General features: G+C 37.1%; 1 protein-coding gene and 1 long non-coding RNA gene across 3 annotated transcripts in view; one reads left to right on the forward strand and one right to left on the reverse strand.

The window, feature by feature from the left end:
• The window catches only part of LOC133084486 (uncharacterized), a 63,354-nt gene that overhangs the window by 12,869 nt on the left and 26,711 nt on the right, over nt 1-23,774 (forward strand). The window lies entirely within an intron of this gene.
• RPS6KA5 (ribosomal protein S6 kinase A5) overlaps nt 18,242-23,774 on the reverse strand; it is a 189,004-nt gene continuing 183,471 nt past the window's right edge. For both annotated transcript variants that reach the window (XM_061181170.1, XM_061181169.1), the window contains 3 exons: nt 22,732-22,891; nt 21,183-21,346; nt 18,242-19,558 (listed from right to left, as the gene is read on the reverse strand). In XM_061181170.1, the coding sequence (XP_061037153.1) occupies nt 19,319-19,558; nt 21,183-21,346; nt 22,732-22,891 (564 nt within the window). In that variant the 3' untranslated portion in view covers nt 18,242-19,318. The remainder of the gene's footprint in view (nt 19,559-21,182; nt 21,347-22,731; nt 22,892-23,774) is intronic.

Genomic DNA, 23,774 nt, shown 5'->3' on the forward strand with positions numbered 1-23,774 from the left:
CCTACATGCAATTTTAGCACAAGCAAGTTAATTTGAGTCATTCCTCTAAGACATAAAATTACTGGTATCTACTGTTGTGTTACTTTAATAATCTTACTTAATTCCAAAAAACAACATACTATAAACAGCTCTCTCTGCCCCAAACCACCTCCCCCCAGATCCAAATCAGATATCAGGTGTTTGTACACTGACAGGTTAATTTTTTTCTTAAAGCTTGAACAAATACATCTTTACACACACAAGTTGGTAGAAAGTAAGCCCTTACTGCTTTGTTAAAAATAAAACCCATACATAAAAACTGTCTGGTCAGACTTCCAAGGCAAGAAAACATCATGTTTCTACAATATATCTACCTTTTGATACATGTGTGTTTTCCAGTGATACAACTCATTCAAACCTGCCTGAACAAAGGGAACACTAAATTTGAGACCAGGAAGGGAAAAAAACACATTCCTCTTATAAGTTTTAAAGACAAGCAGCTATGGGATTCTGAAAATTCTCAATAAATAGTATATCGTATACAAATTTTTAACTCCATATATTTTACCTTTAATCAATGGCAATACCAATTATCACTGTAATAAAACATTCAAATAACTTTCAAATGACTATGTATATTTATAGCAACAAAAGAAACATGTAATGTTTAGCTCTTCTAATAATCCCAGAAGAGGAAAAGTTCATTATAAATTAATACTTGAAGATTCTAGCACAACTAGGCTTAATCAATTTCAAAAAAAAAAAAAAAAAAAATCCTACCCTAAAGTATTATAAATATGGGATTCAGGAAAGCAGCTAAAGAAAAGCTTCTACCTACTTAAGTGGGAGGCATCAAGCCACTCCCTTTGGGGAGAATTAATACTAGATTAATACTAATAAAAACAATGGAAGATGGCATAAAGGCAGATATAAAGTAAAATTGATCCTTGATGTGAGAATAATTTTATTTCTTGCATTGTCAAAATGTCTTAACATTCTTCTAGAGTGACTTAGAAAAAAAAGTCATGCAAATAAAATTGTAATTGCATGCCAGTTCAGTGACTCTGTCAGAGGTTTGCCCCAGAAGGGCTTTTTCAAAGAGTTTAAAAACCCGTTCTAATCGCCATCCAAATTGAGGTTTACAACCGGAAGAAGAAGAAATCATCTATTCCCAAAGCAAATCCTATCTATAGACTTCACTTAAAAGGATTTTTTGCTTCTTTCTCAAATAAAAAGGAATTTTCCATATTGGAAAATTGGGAGTAAGGTGAAAGAGAGAGACAGATATGCAGGTAAAGAACCTCATTAAGGCAGGCAGAACATGACAAAGATCAACAGAAGAAAAATAGAATCAAATATCTGCAAATAGAATAGTTCCCTCCTTTGATGACAAATGAGTACCTGATCCTAGCTGGGGGGACCTGCATAGGCTGCCTGGGAGTCTGAATATAACAGCTGCTCCTCTGGTATTTAGGGAATGATGAATTAGCTACTGCCTATCAGGCAACTAACAGAGCCAGCAACAAAAGGGTTGCAAAGACACCTTCAGAAACAGCCCTTTTGAGACTGGAAACAAAGTTTTGGCCAGAGAGGAACACGCACCCATATGTCTGAAAAGAGAAGCTTTTCAAAGGGGATCACTAACTACAGGTCATTTATTTTAGAAACGTATCCACTCTGGTTGGTGATTCTTCTGCCTGAAAGGCCACCTTGGACTGCTAGACAGCTGATGTGACTGGACAGCAAATAGCTGTTTAAAACTGTCTAAAATAGTTAATTTGGTGGCTACCCACAGATAATCCCTGCTACAGGGTTTAGAGTCTAAGGCTGGTTCATTTAATATGGTGACATGGTGACCTGGATTCCAGCAAGAACAAGCACAGCTTCCTTTAAAAAGGTGGGAGAAAGCAGAAGGAATGCCATGGGGGAGAGAGACTGAGTGAGAAAGAGAGAAACAGAGAAGTGAAAACCAAATGAAAAGATGCAATTAAAGTGATTTACTTTGTTGATGCACATCTGGGCCAGTTAGCAAAACCAAGGTACTCTCATTTCCCAAAGATGGAACAAAGGGTGGATTTAAATATCAAAGCTACATATGTCCCTAAACCTGACCTGCTAAAGCAAAATGGACACATTGTTTCAAGACTGTCTTAGCTGGCAGCTGGCGCTACACTAGAATGCCATGTCTCTGCCGTGTCTCTCCTGGCTCTTGGAAGCATGCTCCTTAGAAGGAAATACAGTTTCGGGACATTTGGACCCTCTTCTCTACTCTGGGGTCCTCTCAGCTTCCCCTTCCCCAGAGTTCCTGACATCACTTCTCAGGCATTGCCCTGAAAGGAATGGCTTCTAGTTTTGAAGGACCTTTAAATAAGAGACGGTCATCAATCCAGTTGCCATAGTAAGACAAAACAGAAGTTATGATTTCAGCCCATTGAAAAAATAGACATCCCTCCCCTCCTTGCTACCATAAATGCTAAGTGGAAGAAGATACAAATAAAAAGGGAAGAAAATATTGTCAAATTATTAAGAAAATGGAGAAAACAACCCAATCAATGGGGAAAACCATGTCGAAAACATAAAACAAACCCCAGAAAATAATACAAACCTAGGCCCTTTAAATAAGGATGGTGTTCAATACAAAATTTTAAATGCTTGCATCTTCTCATGTAACACATGACTAGTTCCAAGTTTTAGGAAATTCTTGAACAAAAGGTACACATCAAAGCTGTGAGGTAGCAGCACACTCCTTCCCCAAAAAGTTTTCAGGAAGAGGCTGCGTAAGCGCCTGTCAGTGACGTCACCAGGAAGGAACCTGGTTTCCTGCAGGAAATTGCCCTGGGTGAGCTCCAAGGCTCCTAAACTCTAAGATTCTGGGATATGCTAAAAATACTGCTATGACTACAGTTTGATCTGATTAACTCTGCAGCCCTCTGAAATAACCAAGTCAACTCAAATAGCAAAGACATTCTACAAATTAGCTGAGTGTAGTGATATGTTTTTAACCCACACTCAGATCTATAACATACACTATAAATTTTTACCAATATTATTTGATGACCTTAAGTATTAAAAATCTATATAATTAAAAAACTCCCTATTATCAGTTTCTACTTCAAAATGCTAGTTGATATTCACTATACAGTACCAGGCAAAGATACAATGAAATTGCTATATAGCAAAGCTGTCATGATTAAATAACAGCTACATCTATGTTCTGTCCATCTTTTGGATCAGTGCATCTTAGAGATTTTTTTCCTCTACTTTAATTGATCTTTCAGTATGCTGCTGAGGTAGGGGGAGGACAGGTATAATTATTTTCATTTTACAGATGAAGAAACAGAGGCACAGAGATGCTGAGTGTCTGGCCAGTCTGGAAATCCAGTACTAAACTGCCTTCCCACCTCCTTTTTGCAAAATCATCAGCAATACTCATGGAGAGGCATACATAATACATTTCACTCTTCAATTAAAGCCAAGGGTTCAGGGAAGAGAGAAGGAATAAAGTGAGCTTTTTATAATTATTAAAAACTGAACACTGAGAAACAAAGCTGGGGCACTGACTAAGCTACATATGAATGACGGGCTTTATGCTTCATTACTCATAGCTTCCTGAGCCTTCGGTTCTCCCAAGAGGTTCACTGTACAATAGTCAACTTTGCATCCAACTTCAGCACACAGTGTTCCCAATCATCTCAGAGCTCTTTTGAGCAAAAAGAGCTAATTTAATAATATGTTGGTCGATATTAAGAAATAAATAGTATTATTTGTTAACAGTCCTAGAATATAGAAACATAGCATTATGCCCAACCGATCCATCTACAAAAAGGTTAAGAAATGGAAATTTCATTTCAAATGGCTCCTCAAATCTATGGCTCATAAGCAAGCCATTAATTTCCAATGTCTAAATACCTTCAAAGGAGTAAATATTTATGTATTAGTCCAGTCATGTGAAATCTACCCAAATAAGATCTGATTTGAAAACTTTCAATGTAAAGTGCAAAGTTTAATGAAAAACAGTATATCTGCATGCTGTTAGTATGGTTGGTATCTAATGCTGTGATGGAGTAATGCTAATTTAGAGTTTGCCATATGAGAGGCATATGTGCAGCTTTTATTTTTTCCATATTAAAAATATTTCTTTAAACAAAAATAAATTCCAGTCAGCCTCTTATCAGGAAGGAACATTATTAAGTCTGCAAAACAGTCACATGAAAAGAAGCCCAGAATATTAGCAAAAACTGCTAAATATGCTTGTCATTCTATACATAAGCTGAATTCACTATGATGCTTTGCTTAATTTGCCTACATCCCAACACAGGCTTTGAAAAACTCCTCTAAATGCCACAACTTTGTAAGGAACATATATGGTTTCATGATATTTCTGCTGCAGAAACTTCTTAGGTTATCACCTCTCCCACAAAAAAACCCCCAAAACCAACCAAACAAAAAAATTCAAATACCCAAAACCCAGCAGAGAGAGTTGACTAATCAAACTAAAATTTCCTATGAAGGCACCAACTATGAAGTAGCTTGGAAAAAAAAAATCACATTTATAAAGTCTAGATAAAATCAACCAAATAAACATAATGCATTCCTTACTTAATCTTCAAAAAACAAATACCTACTATCTCTGGATGTTTTAAATAACCAAGTTTAGGACTCCGAAGTCTTTGTATGAAATCAAAATCTAACCATCTTTAAAGCTACCTTAAAATAATCATGGAACTCGGTAATGTTACCACCTCTTATAGCTATATTAGTTCTTAGGAAACCAATCTGGTATTACTAGTTTGAACTGTTTGTATCCATATATTTCACTTAGAAAGAAACAAATACAGATATCTCATACCCTATGGTTGACTGATCATTCATACCAGAGAGTACTTCAGTATAGGTGAGGATCACAGCAGGGTAGATAGTGAATTTAAGGAATGGATCTTATTAACCATTTATACACAGATACACACACACACACAGAGGTACATTTCACTGAACTATTAAGTAACTAGTGACAATTAAGTGAATTGTTAAGTAACTAGAAAATAGAATAGTATTTTTTCCTCCAAACTAAGGTATCTATTTAGGCTATTAATGCAGACTAATTTTAAGTAATTATAATGCAAGTATGAAGATTTGAAATTGTAATTTATAATTTAATGATTCCTAAATATGCTACCAGATTTAAAACAAAACCCTTTACTATAACCACCATAATCTGCTAACATTTGAAAAACTTAACATGAAACCACTGTAGAAACTAACTTAAAAATAAAAAGTCTAAATAATGAAGATTATACATTAAGGACAATAGTAACAAATACTTATCTTTTTCGCTTTCATAACACACATATGGCTCAAATGAATCAATTTAAACTCTAATTAGAATTTTAAGCGACTCGAGTTTTTCACTGAATGTATTTATCATTAGAAAAAATTTCTGAATTTTTCAGTTAGTAGGATTTATTCTGACATTAGAAAGCCAACACTAGGCTCAAAAGCAAGGACACTGAAATTAAATACAAAAAAAATCTGGATTACTTTGTCAGTAGACTTTACTCAAATATCTAAAAGATAGAATCACTCAGTAAAATAATAGTGTACTTATTACAAATTAATCTTTATCTTCCCAGCCCATTCTTGTTTTAAAACATACATACAATGAGACTAATGATACAACAAAATACTTACACTACTTCATCCATTTTAGGTGTGATTTATTCTAAATATTTTAAGAAAAAAAATTTTAATAGTTACTATTAAAAAATACCTTCAAAACATTTACCATTCAAAATTTATAAAAAGTACTGATTTTATTGTGCTGAAATATATATTCTTCCCATAAAGATTTTATGTAAAACAACTTGTGGTTTGAAACAACTTTATCTGCATTTTCTATAAAAGCATTTTGACACTTTTAAAGTCTAATTAATTTTCTTCAAAATAGTTCATCTTTGCTAGGACAAAAGAAAAGTTTCATGTGATGTCTCAATCGGTGAATAAAAAAGGTTTATAACTTCACTCTCATGTTGATAAAACCTTTGCATTCGCTGAGTAGAAATAAATTATTGAGGATAAAATTATTTTAAATGTATACAGTGGAGTTAAGAGAGACAATATAACCTCTGATCACAGTAGACCCTTTGAACAACATGGGGGTTAGGGGTGACGACCCTCTATGTGGTCAAAAATCTGTATATAACTTGTGGTTGGCCCTCCTTATATGAGGGTCCTCCGTATCTGCTGATTTAAGCAACCGGGAATTGTGTAATACTGTAGCATTTACTATTGAAAAAAATCCATGTATAAGTGGACCCAAGCAGTTCAAACCAGTGTTGTTCAAGGGTCAACTGTACTTTTAGTAAAATGGCAAAGTCATGAGTAGCATAATTTTCTGGTATTTCAATGGTATGGTGTTTGAGAAAAAGATAACTGCTCCAAATGACTTCATGATTAAATAAAATACTTCACTGCACAAATGAATCTGCTTCTGAGAGAAAGTTAACATAGGCAGGATTAGAGAGATTTGAGAAAAGCATTCACCAAAGAAAATCATATGTAAAACAAGAGGCTTGTGGTCCCATTATGACAACAAGGCCAAAAGCGAGAGCAGAGATAAAAGTACAGTAATGAGAAGCTGGATGTAATCACCATTAAAACATAGAGCACATTTAATAGCTATCCAAACATTACCCTACGCTGGAAAAAATATGGTTCAAAGGAGGTGCCCTCTCTCTGTTAGGCTGGGTCTTTCTTTGATGCTGTCTGCAAGAAACACTTTCACTTTGTCCCCAAGAACTCAATTTGTGTGTGTAAGAGAAGATTTTCCAAACATAATGTCAACTGTGCTTCAGAGTTGCTGCTGAAGTAACTGGGAACAGTATTCTCTGAATAGCAAGGTGTTAGGACTGACTTCCTCAAAATAACTATTTGCTCTCTAGCTGGTAGTTCTTTTATATGTGTGATTTTTTTAAAAATTAAGGTAACTTTGGACTTCCCTGGCCGTCCAGTGGTTAAGACTCCTCGCTTCCACTGCAGGTGACACGAGTTCAATCCCTGGTCAGGGAACTAAGATTCCGCATGCTGCATGGTGTGGCCAAAATAATTTTAAAAATTTAGGATAACATTCACATAACATAAAATTCACCATTTTAAGTGTACAATTCAGTGGTTTTTAGTATATTCACAATGGTGTGCAACCATTACCACTATCTAATTCCAGTACATTTCATCATCCCCAAACCTCATCACCCATACACATTAAGTAGTCACTCCCCCATTTCCCCCTCCCACCATCCCCTGGAAACCACTGATCTACTTTCTGTTTGTATGGATATGCCTATTTTGAACATTTCATGTAAATGGAATTATACAATATGTGGCCTTTTGTGCCTGGCTTCTTCCACTTTTAACTGCCTGTTCTTTTTTTTTTTTAATTTTTATTTATTTATTTATTTATTTATTTATTTATGGCTGTGTTGGGTCTTCGTTTCTGTGCGAGGGCTTTCTCTAGTTACAGCAAGTGGGGGCCACTCTTCATCGCAGTGCGCGGGCCTCTCACTATCGCGGCCTCTCTTGTTGCGGAGCACAGGCTCCAGACGCGCAGGCTCAGTAGTTGTGGCTCACGGGCCCAGTTGCTCCGCGGCATGTGGGATCTTCCCAGACCAGGGCTCGAACCCGTGTCCCCTGCATTAGCAGGCAGATTCTCAACCACTGCGCCACCAGGGAAGCCCTAACTGCCTGTTCCTAGACCACTCCAAAAGGGCCATAATTCCAAGTACACTAAACCACAGGTGCTGAAGATTCTTGATCTGTCCTCTGAGTGCACTTTAGTTTCTACAGACCTCCTATGTATCATGATGTTCTAGTTCTTTGACTGCCTTTTGATCACATGAAAATGGACTGTAATGGGAAATACAAATTATCATCTCTGGAATATGTCTTTGGAATAGAAAATAACCCATTGGATGGAGTTTCTGAAGTGGGAAAGAATAGCAAAGAACAGAGGAGTAAAATTTTTGATTTGACCATAATATCTTAACAGTGACATGTACCCAGGTTATATTTTTCTCAGTGACATTTAAGCTGTTCTGGAAGACTGAGAACACCAAGCCATTTTTTAGTATCTCAGAGCATTTAGTAAGTGCTCTGTAGCATGTGAAAACTGAAGTTAAAGTGAGAAGCCACAGTAGGCTGATTCTTTATCAGACTCTTGTTGACACTCATGGAGAGATTTAATCTCAGAGTTAAATTTGTTCTCCATAAGTTAGTTCCTGGAGCTTCAACTCAAGTTGTCATATAATTGTGCTTCAAAGTGAGTTTTTCATATGTTTATCTTGTCTGTATGATGTAGAAACTCATAGATAAGGAATTAAGCATAATGTCTTAGCTTTCCAAAGGTGGAAAAAATATTGGTGTATTGTGTGTGAACTGTGAACTGGGTTAATCTCTGCAGAACTTTATAAAAGGCTAAAAATATTTGTATAAAATAGGAAGGTGTTGTCATCCCCAAAACCTTAGTCTCAGTCTGTCTTTCTCTCACCCACACATAAGAAAAGTCTTTAATTAGTACAAGCACGACAGAAACCATTTAGTAGCCTTTCTTTAAAACAAGAGGCAGAGATCTTATCTAACTTACTGTTATATTACCTGTGTCTAGAATAGTACCTGGCTTGAAGCAGGAGCTCAAAAAATGTTCAGTGCATGAAGGAACAAATTTATAAATGTGAACCTGTGACAACCAAGTTCTCACTGCCAGAAGGTACTGTGGGGAAATAGCAACGGTGATTAAAAATGATGACTACCAGATTTCTGCTTGGGCCATAGTAGAATAGCTTGTGATTGGAACTAACTCTCCCAGTGAAAACAACAATGAAAGCTAAATAAAATACATAACATCTGCTTATGGACATCAGGGAGCAAACCGATGTAGGCAGAACCTAAGGAACTGTAGTCCTGAAAGAAGGAAAGCACGCTGGGGTGAGCTCCACATTCATTCTGCCTTCTCTGGAAGCACTGAAAATTTACACAAGGAAATAAAGCCTAGCATAAAGCAGCAATTCCAGTTGGTTGAAGAAACAAAGGTTGGGGCTTCCCTGGTGGCGCAGTGGTTAAGAATCCGCCTGCCAATGCAGGGGACACGGGTTCGAGCCCTGGTCTGGGAAGATTCCACATGCCGCAGAGCAACTAAGCCCGTGCGCTACAACTACTGAGCCTGTGCTCTAGAGCCCGCAAGCCACAACTACTGAGCCCACTTGCCACAACTACTGAAGCCCACATGCCTAGAGCCTGTGCTCCACAATAAGAGAAGCCACCACAATGAGAAGCCTGCGCACCGCAATGAAGAGTAGCCCCTGCTCGCCACAACTAGAGAAAGCCTGCGCGCAGCAACAAAGACCCAATGCAGCCAAAAATAAATAAATAAAAATAATTTAAAAGAAAAGAAACAAAGGTTGGAGTTTGGGCTACCAAAGTAGCTAGGACATGAGGGACAAAGTCCCAGAGAGTAGAAAAGCTCAGGAAAGTGAGCCTGAAATACTTCCTCTTGAAGTGTTTGCCAATCCTAAACCATGTGCACAAGGTGAGACCTTCAGAAACCCAGCAAACAGCAGCGACTGGGAGGCTAAGGAGGCGAGCAAAACTCTTGGTGCTGAGGAGAGAGAGGCTGGAGTTCAAGGCCACCAAGGTGAAGTGGCCCCAATAAACACCCCAGCTTTTCAACTGAGAACCCAGAGAGTCCATGTGCCAGGAATAAGGGAAAAACTGAAACCAGTCCTAACAAAATCTAAAATCAACCCTCAGTGGGGTTATGGTGATCTGCCTATACTCTACCTACTTGCTGGAAGAAAACAGAACCATTTTAGGAGGAAGATATCATTCAGGGCCTCCACAAGTTTTAATATGCAATGTATGGTATTCAGCTAAACTTACTAGGCATCCTAAAAAACAGAACCAAATGACTGAAAAACAAGAGGAAATATACATGGACAGTAGAAACAACCAATAGCTAGTAATTCAGACACTGGATTTATCAGACAAGAACTTTAAAATTACTTTGATTAAGAAATTCAAGAATATAGAGGAAAAGATTAAGAATTTCAGCAGAGACCTAGAGTCTATAAGAGAGTCAATGCATATTTTAGATCCCAAAATACAATATGTGACATTAAAATTAATATTCATTAGATCCAGCAGAACAAAAGATAACTGAATTGGAAGACAGGTCAGTGAATATTACACAGATTGAAGTAGAGGGAGAAACAAAGATGGAAAACACAGAAAAGACTGTAAGATATATATGGAACATGGTGGAAAGGTTTAGAAGATTCCTAGAAAAGAGGAAACAGAGAATGGATTGGAAATAATTATTCGAAGAATGATTGGTTAAGAATTTCCAACATTTAGGAAGAACATCAACAGATTCTACAAAAATATCCTTCAAAAATAAAGGCAACATTGAGCTGTACACTTTTAATGGGTGAATAGTATGTTATATGAATTTTATCTCAATATATGTGGTACAAAAGGAAATAAAGGCAAAAGAAAGTTTCAAAAAACAAAAACTAAGATAATTCATTGATAGCAGACTTGGCACTAAAGTAAATCCTAAATAGAGTTCTCCAGGCAGAAGGAAAATAATCCCAGATTGAAGTAAGTCTAAGGCAACTGCTAAATGAATTTTTAAAAAATCTCCAACAAACTAAAATACTAGAGAAAAAAAGGGTAACAGAGAATACTTGGTTTATTCAAAAGAAAGCAGAACAAGAGAAATAGAGGAACAAAGAGGAAATGGGACAAGTAAAAAACAAACTGAGGTGGTAGATTTAAAACCAGGAATCAGTAATCACATTAACTGTAAATGGACTAGCTACCCCAAATAAAAGACAACTCAAAAATCTTAGGCAAGGGCTTCCCTGGTGGCACAGTGGTTGAGAATCTGCCTGCCAATGCAGGGGACACGGGTTCGAGCCCTGGTCTGGGAAGATCCCACATGCCGCGGAGCAACTGGGCCCGTGAGCCACAACTACTGAGCTTGCGCGTCTGGAGCCTGTGCTCCGCAACAACAGAGGCCGCGATAGTGAGAGGCCCGCGCACCGCGATGAAGAGTGGCCCCTGCTCGCCACAACTAGAGAAAGCCCTCGCACAGAAACGAAGACCCAACACAGCAAAAATAAATAAATAAATAAATTTGTTAAAAAAAAAAAAAAATCTTAGGCAAAATATTAGCACACTGAATCCAATGATATATGAAATGAATAATACACCACGACAAAATGTGGTTTATTCCAGGAATGCAACATTTGAAAATCAATTAGTGTAATTTATCACTATAAGAGGATAAAGGAGAAAAGTCACATGGTCATCTTAATAGAAATACTATTTAATAAAAACTCTCCGAAAGCTAGGAGTAAAACATTTTGGGTAAATGGTATCTATTTTAAAATTTATATCAAACATCATATTGAATGGTGAAATACTGAATTCTTATTCTGAGCTCAGGAACAAGTCAAAGAGGTCCATTGTTACCACTTCTATTCAACATTTTGCTAGAAGTTCTAGTGAACTCAATAAGGTAAGAAAAGAAAAACTGGGAAGGGAGAAATGAAACTATCATTATTTACAGAAGATACGGTTGTATATATAAATGAAGAGACACAAAAGAATCTACAGAATTATAATAATTGAAGTGAATTTAGTAAGGTTGCTAGATGCAAAGGCAATATAAAAAATCAATTATATTTCTATCTACTAACAAAAAAGAATTAGCTAATAAAATATAAACATCAAAAATCCAGAAATAAATTTAATCACTACATGTAAATCTTAAAACATTGCTGAGACAAATTCAAGAGGACTAAGTAAGTAGAGGGATATACCACATCTATGATTGCAAAACCCAAAATTGAGGAGATATAAGTTCTCCTGAAATTGATGTATATTTTCAATGCAATACCAGTTAAACCCTAATGGATATCTGCACCCACCCCCAAGGAAACTGACAAGCTGTTTCTAAAATGTGTATGAAAATGCAAAGGGTCAAGAAGAGCCAAGACTATCTGGAAGACGATCAAAGTTAGAAGTCTTTCATTATCAGGTATGAAGACTTTGTAAAAGTTCCAACTGCAATGCACTGAGCTTTTCAATACACTGGCCTGGGTCAAGTGGATACTCTTACAGAAATAAATGAACTTTGGCTACTGTCTCACACCATATACAAATATCAGCGCTAGATGGATTGTATGCCTAATGTGAATGGTAAAACAAGGCTTTTAGAAGAATTTAAGAATATCTTCATAATATTGGGGCAAAGATTTATTAAACTGGACACAAAAATCATTAACAATAAAAGAAAAGATTGGTATATTGGACTTCATAAAAATTAGTGCTTTCTGATCATCAAAGGTCACCATTTGGAAAGTGGAAAAGCAAACCAAAGAGAAGATGTTTATAATAATACATCAGACCAAAAACTCATATCATTAAAATATAAAGAACCCCAGCAAATCAGTAGGAAAAAGACAGATAACCCAATAAATATGAACAAGTGACTTGAACAGGCACTTAACAAGTGAAAATTTCCAAATGGCTAATAAAGATATAAAAAGGTATTCCACATATCATTACTTCTCAGAGAGATGCATATTAAAACCACAACAAAATACACACTTACCATAATGGATAAAACCACAAAGAAATACACACTTGCCAGAATGGCTAAAACTAATAAGGCTGATGGTACCAAGTGCTGCTGAGGACATAGAGCAACTGGAACTCTCATACATTGTTGGTGGGAGTTTAAATTAGTACAAACACTATTGAAAACTATTTGGCAATATCTTCTACAGCTAAATATACATCCATCCTATGATTTAGTAGTTTTATTCTTATGTATAAACCCAAGAGAAATGAGTGCATGTGTGCACTAAAAGATATGTACAGGAATGTTCATGGCATCTTTAGACATAAAAGCCAAAAATTATACGCAACCCACATGTCCACCAACGGTAGAATGGATCAATTACAATATACTTATTTGATGGAATACTACAGAGTAATAAAAAAGAGCAAACTATTGTTATTGCTACATGCAACAACATACGTGAATTTCACAGACATTATGATATGATCAAATAAAACCAGACACGAAGACTACAGACTGTATAATTCCATTTACAGGAAGGTCAAGAACAGGCAAAACTATTCTATGGTGACAGAAGTCAGAACAGTGGCTACGTTTGAGTATGGACTGGGAGCCTCATCTTGATCCAGGTGATGGTTATATGGGTGCATATGTATGTAAAAATTCATTGAGCTGTCACTTAAGATCTGTGCACTTTATACATCATACTGCATTAAAAATGTTAAAAATATGATCACTACTTATGTAGTGTTAGTCCTCCATTTTGACTGGTCTCTTTGGCCATAGAATGTCAGGGGTCTGGGTGGAAGGCAGTAGGAAAAGTTTGGGAGGAGGTAGGGAAACAGAGAGGAAAATGTTATCAAATGGGCCTCCCAGAAGAAAATCACCACCTTACATTACAAAGCTTGTGTATAACATGTTGAGTAAGTTCATTTATCCACACAATAGACAAATTAAAAGATATTTATCTATAGGCCATTGAAATAGCATTTTTGTAAAGTAGCCCTCTCCATGTTCATACCAAATGTTTGTATCTCAGAGTGGTAAGGTTGCTCACTTTCTCACATAGCATCATTATTTTCTTATTCCTAAATAACTTTCATCCCCAAATTTATCTTTCTCTGTCCCAATCGAGTCTTTATCTCTCTGATCTTAATTACAACCTATAAATGTTAGTCAATACGTATTAAGAAGTAGTGAGTGAAACACCAGTGTAGGGATACATTAATGTGTGTGGTCATACAACTGGAAAACATAAAAACAAGAAAAGTACAAGTGCTGCAGTGAATGAAGTCAACACAGACGGCAGTGGATAGGAATGGCTTTCCTTTGAGTTGTGGCTTGACCATACTTTTACTCTTAATTGTCCACATAGAACAGAGGAAAAACTATGTTTTTCATCTTTTTATCTTCCATTTACTTTCTAGAAAGACAAAGCCTTATCTTTATGCAAAGCCGTGGAAGAATTTACATAGTTACGTAGATTACTGCAGCTTAGATGATTTTCAACAAGTTTTCAGTTCCACACCCAAGGATACATTACCATTTTAGACAGAAGTATACAAGCTATAAATTAAAATGCCAGTCTTTTCAAAATTCTTCCAAGTATGTGTATATGTGGTTTCCTTTTCCTTTTTAAAATTCATGCAGTAAAGTTTTAGCGGTATTTTTCAAAATTTTAGTACTAAAGTATTAACTTTATATGTGATGTAGCACCTTTACATTCCCCTTCTTATCCATCAAAAGAAAGAGAATTATTGTACATTTAATCTCTCCTTTTACCAGTATTTATGACTTGAGCGAATAGGAGAGCACTACAGTACCTAAAATAAACTGTTATGAAGAATCAAATGTCTACCACGGCAACAGGTCTTTTAGGAGGATTATCATCGCACATCCATTTCAACACAACAGTGCACATTTACACGACCAGCCTCTCACAAAGTTAAAAATAAAACTGCAGTAAAGAATGTCAAGTTCCTCAACCTTACTGAATTCTAGAACAAATAAAACAAGAGAAACAGTGATTTTCCAATCTATCTACAAGCAGAAATGCCAGGAAATAAACCTGTAGTATTCTGCTCATACAACTTAAATTTCCTTTTCTAAGTCATGACATTTTGGGGGGTTATTCTTTCTGTTTTATTCTTCTTTTTCAACATAGGAGGACTTCAAAACATAAATTAAAAGATCAAAACTGCTCCCTATGGGAAGGAACAAGAATTAAAATGGATTTTTTTTTTTTAAGAGAAGAGACAAATTTTACATAACTGTACAAATTAAAAATGTTATGCAATGGAGAAGATTAAATGGAAACCACATCATGTTAAGTATTATCCCCGTTTCCTGTGCTCTGGAGAAACATTGCTGTATTGAATACCACTTGACCGATCTGAAGTATTCAACTCCTTATGACAACCTAAGCAGTATTCTAAGTAGAAAAATATTACAAAATGTCCTTCCACCTATTCCAGCAGAAATACACCAGGAAAATTAAGCCTGAAGAATAACTACCAAGAATCCTGTCTGTTAATTCAAGTCTCCTTCTAAATACAAAATATCACGCTTTTTACCATGTGCTCAAAGGAATAATGGAAAGGAGATGGCTGGCAATAAGCAGTACCTATTTTGCACTAATATGAAGAAGCCAAGACAGATATATTTGGGAGCTACTTTAATGTCTTACTCCTTTTTGGTGTAATAGTAGGTAAATATAAAATACTGGCACCTGCTTAGTTCACAAATTCATGAACTAAAAAGTGGACAACTGCCTTGGGGAAGGGAAGCATCAATTACCTAATTACATAACAGGGAGCTGGGCATACAAAGAAAAGGGCTCAGAAGAAATATCTTGAAATCTCAAAGGTAAGAAATGCTGAAGATGAGGACTGAAATGAGACTAACCAAATGTTTCTAAGATGAAAAATGTTGCCTCCTTGAAAATATACTTTTGCCCCATATAAACAAAATTTAAATAACTACCCTTACGGGAAACATTCTCTCTAAGGAATATCACAATTTGGAGTTACTTAACAAGACAGCAAATAAAACCTTTATGCAGCTGTAGCAGCTATTTTCTTTGGATGGTTTATACTTAAACTATTTATTTGATGCATCTGTTATCTTATGACTACTTTTCCATTCCTTGAGTTTTATAATAACTTGAATTTAAATTCTGAATTTTATTAGAGCCTGCTACATTCATTTTAGTGCCAGATAAAGGTATCAAATAAAGGGGGACTCTTGTGTGGGGTAAATAAATTAATTAAAGGCCAGAAATTGGGGTGTTATAGTGTAAGACATTTGAGGGTCCAAAAGTCATACAATTGAAAGATATTTCATTATATTACAATAATTCATCTATAATTATATTGTTATGGTGTAGGTAGCATATCAGTATTTAACTTATTTACTTACATCTTAAGAATATCAGAAATGTGATCATACAATCACCCAGATCATGTTATTGATCATTGGGAGAACACCCAAAGTAATAATGTGGTCTAACACACATATAGGGCCAATAACGTAGACATTTTCACCATTTTGAGGTACCCTGTTCTTAATAAATATGACAATAACAGGTGCTTGAAATGTGGGCAAGGTGAATAAGTAGACTTTAAATTGTATACTTTTATAAAGTATTTGAGAACATACTCCAAAAATTGAGATACAAAAGGAATTCCCTTATTAAAAAAAATAGTCACAGCTATCCTAGTAGGTTTCTTTAAAATAATTTACCTTATACAAAGCCATTTTAGTTATTTAGTTATCAGTAATAGTTATTTATCAGCATATCATAGTTATTTAAGAAATCAGCAGTAATATAAAAAAATAAATAAAAGGCAGTTTTTCAAGGGTAAATGAATCCATAATTCCAAGATGGACCAGAATATTGAAATTAACTTAGAAGACTTGATTTTCTGTTCCAGTGGTTCAGTGGTTTATTGTTTTATAGAGGTTTGGAAGAATTAATGAATTTCAAAACAGCTAATTTAATTCATTCAACCATAGGATCTGGCACAGTAATTAGAAGAAACTGGTCTTTTAAAATGTCTTTCCTCTATTACTTTCCTTTTCTTATTCTTGCCTCTCGATTAGCCATATATAGTTACAAAATATATGAGTCAGGATTTATGATGATATGAAAATTACATACACTATAATCAATAAAGGAAGAAGGGAATGGATGATTTGGCTCTATCTCCAAAACTGTTACAAAGAGAATTTAGTGTATGTATTTGTTTCTCTTAAACCTACTTCTGTTTTTCTCCTAATACCAAAAAGAGTCCTTTCATTTAACATTTTCCTATGAATTATTTTTCAGTTTATTTTTGATGTGACTAAACAAAAGCTTTGTGAATTTTAAAGTGCAATTCACTAACAGCCTGCATGTACCATAACTGCTGCAAACTCAGCATCTTTCTGGTATTTATAAGTAGAGTGAGGATGAAGATATTCTATAAGTGGGCACTACTCTGAGTGTTTTCTGACCTCTTCTCAAAAGCCCATTCTAGATTATTCAAGGAGGCTCACCAGTTGATAAATTAGCCTTCTCTTTCCTTCCTTTTACTCTGCCTGCCATTTTACCATTTCATTTTCTGTCAAGTCCTCCAGAAGAAGAGGCAATGAAAATAAATGAAAGTGAAACCCACTGATTTCCAATATTCACAATGCATCAATTACACCAGCAATCATTAGGGTATACCAACCATTCTTCTGGATCATTTCCCCTTAGCAACAAAGTCCCTTTGGTTTATACTTTACTAGTATCTTCTACTAGAATGCACAGTTTTAAAAATGTCTTAAAGAGCTAACTAACACATTTCTAGATATAGTCAACCTTACTATAGATATAAATGGACATTTTCTTGATTATTGTAACCCTGTGCCTGATGGGGTCACATTCTGTGAATTAGCTACAGAGTTTGGTAATAATGCACCTAAGATTTCCCGTCATTACTAAGAACGACCATAAGCTAGCAGTACAAAATTTTCCTTGACTCAGTGAGAATTAGGTAGCCATTTGGGCCACTGAAAAGTATAAAAAGTTATTTCCGATAATCATTGTGGACAAAAATGTGAACAGGATAATACATTTTGAAAATAGTTTAATATTTGCCATTTTTGTTGCCTGTGCTATTAATATATACATTGGTTCAGTAATAAATATACTATTACATAGAGTGCAATATTTTTAGTATTCATAACTGGTTGAAATTAATGCTGCTATTATCTCAAGAAAGGAATAAATAAATATCATGCCCAATTCCAAACTAATGCTCAAGAGGTTATCATTAACAAAAACTACAAAATAAACATGTTGGGCCTTTTTAAGCATGATTCCTGTAAACATCGCAAAAAATCGCTTTTCTCAGTCCTGACATTTCGTGTGATGGCTTTAAAAGAAAATACAACATACAAATCCTATCACTTCTTTTTTTGCATAGGGGATGAATTAATCATATTTTAAAATGCAGCAATCATTCAGTGAAATGTCTTCAGCACACAGCACTTGTTTTCGGTATGAATTCAGAACTTTTGAGCAATAAAAGTGCTCTGCATAAGTTTATAAAATATGCTTTCTGGATTTAAATTTAACAGAAAAATTTCAAAACAAGTCATAGTTATAATTCTAAAGTATTATGTACATAATATCTGACTACAGGAGGAAAAGCCTCACTGCAGCACAGCACAGTGTACAAATAAGCACAGTGTTTAATAGAATTTCCCTTTAGGTGTTCCTCACATCAGTGCCTCTGGGGCTAATGATTACGTTATACAAGGCCCCTTCTACTTGTTGCATCCAAAGTGGAAGGGGGATGTGAGGGCAAATTTAAAGTAGATAATGGGGGGGAAAAAAAGGCAAAAATACAGTACATATGCTTTAAAGAGTGCACTTTATGAAATAGCTTGCTTTATTCATATTCTTTTATAAAGTGCAACATTACTCAAAACAGAGACATGTACCTTAATATTTTGCAATAACCATTAAAACAAATTGCCAGGAAAGAGCAGTGCAAAATTAAAAACATACGTAGCTTAGCATGCATCTCAGATGGGTCCCCGATATAGAGCGTGGGACCTGAAGTTCTTATATCCTTTTTTTTTTACTTTTTAGAAAAAGATTAATAATAGCAGGTTATCGTCATAGGTAACCATAAAATAAAAACAATAAGTTAAAATCCTCTCTGAAGAAATAAGTATATGCCACACATAAAATTCATTACAGACTCTTTTTCAAAACAGACCTTTTTTGCTGATAAATCACTGTTCAAAGGGTGCAAGTCTCTTAAAAGCCCACGATGCCCACAAGGCGAAGCAAAAGGTATCATCACAGTACGAGGAACTCTTGCTGGCACACATCTGAAGAACCTGTGACTTACTTTGTCAGCAGCTCAAATCTCACCAGTCCCTAATTAAATTGACAGACATCTTTGCTCTTTCAGAAACAGTCCTGTTGGCACCATGCTAGGTCACTAAACAGTATGACATGTGGTATATTCACAGTAACATTCTCTGTCCAGTGCTTTTGGATGAGGATAACCAATTGGGTTTTCCTGAAAAAATTCCCTGCGAGGCAGATTCCAAGGAGACCAATGGGACACGTTTTTCAAAGCACAGAACCTAGCCGCAGGCGCACGATGAGGGAGCTGAAGGGACAATGGATCATCCGTTATGCTGCTACCGTTCCTATGCTACTCAGTCTGAGAACTGGAAGAGGGTCTCTGGGTTATTGCTGTCGGCAGGATTGCTGGGCTGCAATGTCTTTGTGGGTGTCCTTTTGCCATGAGAATGGGAGGAAGAAGAGTGAGAGCTTTCACTGGAGCTGCTGCGCGTCTCGGTACTGGTGCTGGTCTTCTTCATTTTCCTTCTCTTCGCCAAAGGGGCCTTATCAACATTCTGAAGGCAAAACCCCTCTCTCTTGTATTTGTTAAAGGCCTAGGGGAGAAAACAAGGGGAGCCCCCGTGAAGGTAAAAGGATTGAAGTCTTTCTGGCAGTCATGACTTACAGAGAACTTGCGTTTGGCAAGCTTGGCAACCACAGCTTCAAGTTGTTCTGGGAACATGGTCCTTAAAACCACCGTATCCAAAACTCCGGGCAGGGTACAGAAGCTCATGGGAAAGGGTTTCTGAGGACTCTGTTTAAATCCACATGTTAGGGCGTCCAGGAGTCACAATTCTAATAAATCTTTTGAAGAGGGCAGGGCTACCTCTCAATTACAAAACCACTGACGGACTGGAAATTCTTGAAGAACATCAGCAATCTAACTCACCTCTCTCCATTACTTTCACTAGTTCTGTGTCTGAGATTTAAAATTCCAACCACAAAGTCCCAACACAGAGCCCCTGATCTCCACTCCCACGTCAATGCAATTTGGGTACATCTTGGACACAATATATGCAGAGAAGATTAGCTCTATAAACCTCAGCCTGGCTTCCTCCTCACAGCAGCCTGTCTTTACTTTTCTTAGCTTCAAGCTTAGGCATTGCTGAAGTGACAACCTTACATCATATGTCACTGAGAAGGTTTGGATCACCTGCCTCAAATGCTTGCAGTTCATCTCTTCACACCTCACCAGATCCCAGTTCATTAATATTTTAATCCATTTCTGCAGCTGAAGAGGAAGTGCTATCCTGTCTCCTTTCTCAAGATAATCCTTTCAGAAGTAATTTTATTTCTCTCTAACTCATTGGCTCCTTATCCTTAATGTATTTGCATCTGCTTGGCACGAATGTGCAGAATCTACAGTTATTGCTATGCAGTCTCAGCCTTTCAAGTATACAGTCTTTACTTAATACCAATTAATTTACTTCTTATCCCTCACAGTCTCTAGAACATATTATGCATAAAATGATTTTTGAATGAATGGACCTTCACATGTGCCTTAATTCCTAATGTCCATTTATAGTTTTTACAGACAGTCATTTAGCTTATTTGAGAGAAAAAGTGTTCTAATACAGACTTGTGGTTGCCAAGGGGGAAAAGGGGTGGGGGAGGGATGTATGGGGAGTTTGGGATTAACAGATGCAAACTATTATATATAGAATGGATAAACAACAAGGTCCTACTGTATAGCACAGGGAACTAGATTCAATATCCTGTAATAAACCATAATTGAAAAGAATATGAAAACGAATGTGTATATATATGTATAACTGAATAGCTTTGCTGTACAGAAGAAATTAACACAACATTGTAAATCAACTATACTTCAATAAAACAAAAATGTTTTAAAAGTTCTAATAGTGTGCATATTGTTTTCCTTACCGAGTCAAAAATTTCAACTATTCAAATATCAGACTACTGCCTCCTCTCACAAACTCATTCTAAATGTCAAATAAATATTTTGTGGGTTAGCGGTGACTCTGGTCCCCATGCACTTTCTGTTTATGAATGTGTTTATATCATGAAGGGATTTATAAAAGCATATCTAAAATTAAAAGAACCCATTTTAAAAACTGTATTGCTAAGAGGGTGTCTCTTAGCAATAGATTATAGAGTAAGAACATCTATCTGATCCCTTTCCAAACCGCCCTACAAGTGCAGAGCCCAGAGCCTTACATGGAAGGTTGCTTTCACACAGGTGTGCACAGCAGCTCCCGAAGACCCTAGAATGTCTGGAGTCATCAGAGGATTTGAGGATAGCTGACTGCCATCTTGAAGCCATTCATTGTATCTCAAGCCAGACATTTTAAGCCTTTTATTTGGATCGACTGTGAGAAGTCCTGTGGGAATAAATAAGATATTTTTATTTTATGATTTGTCATTTCAAACATAGTTTAAAATCAACCTCAGACATAGATCTCAATTATGTTCACAAGACATGATGGTTTCTGTAAGGCGTCAACCTCCTACAAAGATAATTACGTACATTTTCATGTACATTTAAATCCCCTAGTGAATACCAGATGCTAATAATAAAGCCCACAGTAGCCTATATCTGGAGGCTGGAGGCTAGCTGGCTTTCCAATCAGGAGAAAATAACCACCTAAAACAAGGACTCCCACTGGTGACCAGGCAAACTCCCCCAAAACAAAGAGTACCGAGATTTACTTCATTCATGTACAAACATCTTCTACAAGTTAGGGAGTGTGGAGGTATGCAGATGGACACTCAGAGAAGAGCTGCGGGGAGGCACACAGACAAAACCCAGGTCTCATCACATTACAGGACAAGTGCTGTAGCACGAGCCACGCGCACGGCAGGCCCAGGGGAAAGGCTCAGCCTAGGGAGTGCGGGCACCCTGGAAGGCTCCCAGGGGACGAGTCCTGGGGGATGAGCCGTAGTGGGTTTGATGAAGAAGGGTGCCCTTCTTCAGGGATTAGGAATAGCACGTGTAAAGGCGAGCAGAATCCGAGCGCTCAGCACATTTGAGGAATTCAAGTGTTCGAGAATGGTGGAGCGAAGGTGACAGGAAGCAGAGGCAGGCAGGGCCAGGCTGTGAAGGGCTTTGAATTGTGAAGGCTGCACTCTGGAGTTTGACCTGAAGCTCACAGGGATTCTCTGAAGGATTTTTAACAGAAAAGAGGCATGATTGCATTTGGCTATTAGGAAGGTCACTGTGCCGATGGATGACAACCACGTAAAGTGAGAGGAAGTGAGACAAGTTGAAAGCATGTTGTGGATTTTAGGAGAGAGACGATGACAAGAACTAAGGTGACAGCCATGTGAATGGGGAGGAGGGGTGGCTGGGAGGGATGCTGCGCCCGCAGGACTGGGTGCCTGGCTGCGGAAGGCGAGGGGGGTTGCGGGGATCTAGGGTGATGCTGGGTCCTGTCCTGGTGATCTGGCTTCGTGGCCATGTAAAAAGAGGGGGAAAGGAGGAGGCACATGCTTGGGGGAAAGGAGAGTAAAAAGTAAGAGGTTCATTTTGAAGGTGTGAGACTGAGATGCTGGTGGATCCAGGTGCTGGTTCACGTAGTGAATGTGGATAAGATTACTGAGGGAGAGTGTTCTGAGAAGAAAATAAGGCTGAATAGAGTAGCCTGAAACCTTTTAGAACACATAGGGATTCCTTGAGTAATTCACAAACAAATATATGTCATGGGTATGATTCCACTTCAGTCACTACACATCATATAAAACACGAAATTTTTCATTAGATTCTTACCTTGGATCAAATCTTTAGCCTCTTGGGATACATTCTTCCAGGCTTCTCCTTCAAAGGAGAAATCTCCCTTTTTAATTTTCTTCATGATTTCCACCGCACTGGTGCACGTCAAACTTTTGTCATGAGATTGGAATGGAACTTGCCCTGACAACATTGTATACTATCAAGAAAAAAAAGGAGCAAAACAGAATGTCTGCCAAAATCACCATTAAAGCCACTCTGGTAATTTCATTACCAACTTAGCGTAATTTCCTAGATATTACACTTAGCATTACTACGTTTAAAAGATTACATGACTTCAGTCACTGAAACAACCAACCCATTTCAGACTTGTATATAAAGAGGAATGGCTTAGTATGATATCAAGATTTAAAACCATTTTGATAACTGTATTCAGACAAGAAGAATAAAAAAGGGATACTCTAACCAACTCAAAAGATGGTATTAATGTTGACAGGGGGGTGTGTACATGCCAAAGGAATTACAGGCCCTGGCTAAAATGGCCCAGCAGGGATCAGGGGACACAAATGAGAATGGATCTTGAAGACGCTGAGCTGGAGTGGGTGTGTGGAACATAAGACCTGACTGACGGAGAAGAAATTATTGCCATGGAAACACTTGTCTGAGACTCAGGATTCAACATCCTGGCAGGGATACCTGGAGCCAGTACGAGTAGTCAGCTGAAATGGCTCCTTGAAGCTCGAACAAAACTGTGTACTGGGATCAGCAGATGCACTGATTCGTAAAGCTGCAGCAGCAGTCGCTGTACTATGGACACGGCACACGCAGAATCAGCCCGAGGAGGTCCAGAAGGCACAGCAAATTACATGCATAGGTGCACATCACCTCTCTCTGTTGCACCAATGCTTCTTCCTTAACTCACTACCTATGGCCTCACTGAGGGGGGCTCCTGATGATCAACTGATGAAGGAAGAAAGGAAATTGGGCCTACTTGTCAGGTGGGTTGGCATTCTTTCACTTGGGTGCAGCTGGCCTGTTAGAACGTGAAAAGCTCAGTGAAGACACCAGCTCAGGACAATACC

The sequence above is a fragment of the Eubalaena glacialis genome, chromosome 2 (genome assembly GCF_028564815.1).
Source record: "Eubalaena glacialis isolate mEubGla1 chromosome 2, mEubGla1.1.hap2.+ XY, whole genome shotgun sequence".
NCBI classification, from domain to species: Eukaryota; Metazoa; Chordata; class Mammalia; order Artiodactyla; family Balaenidae; genus Eubalaena; species Eubalaena glacialis.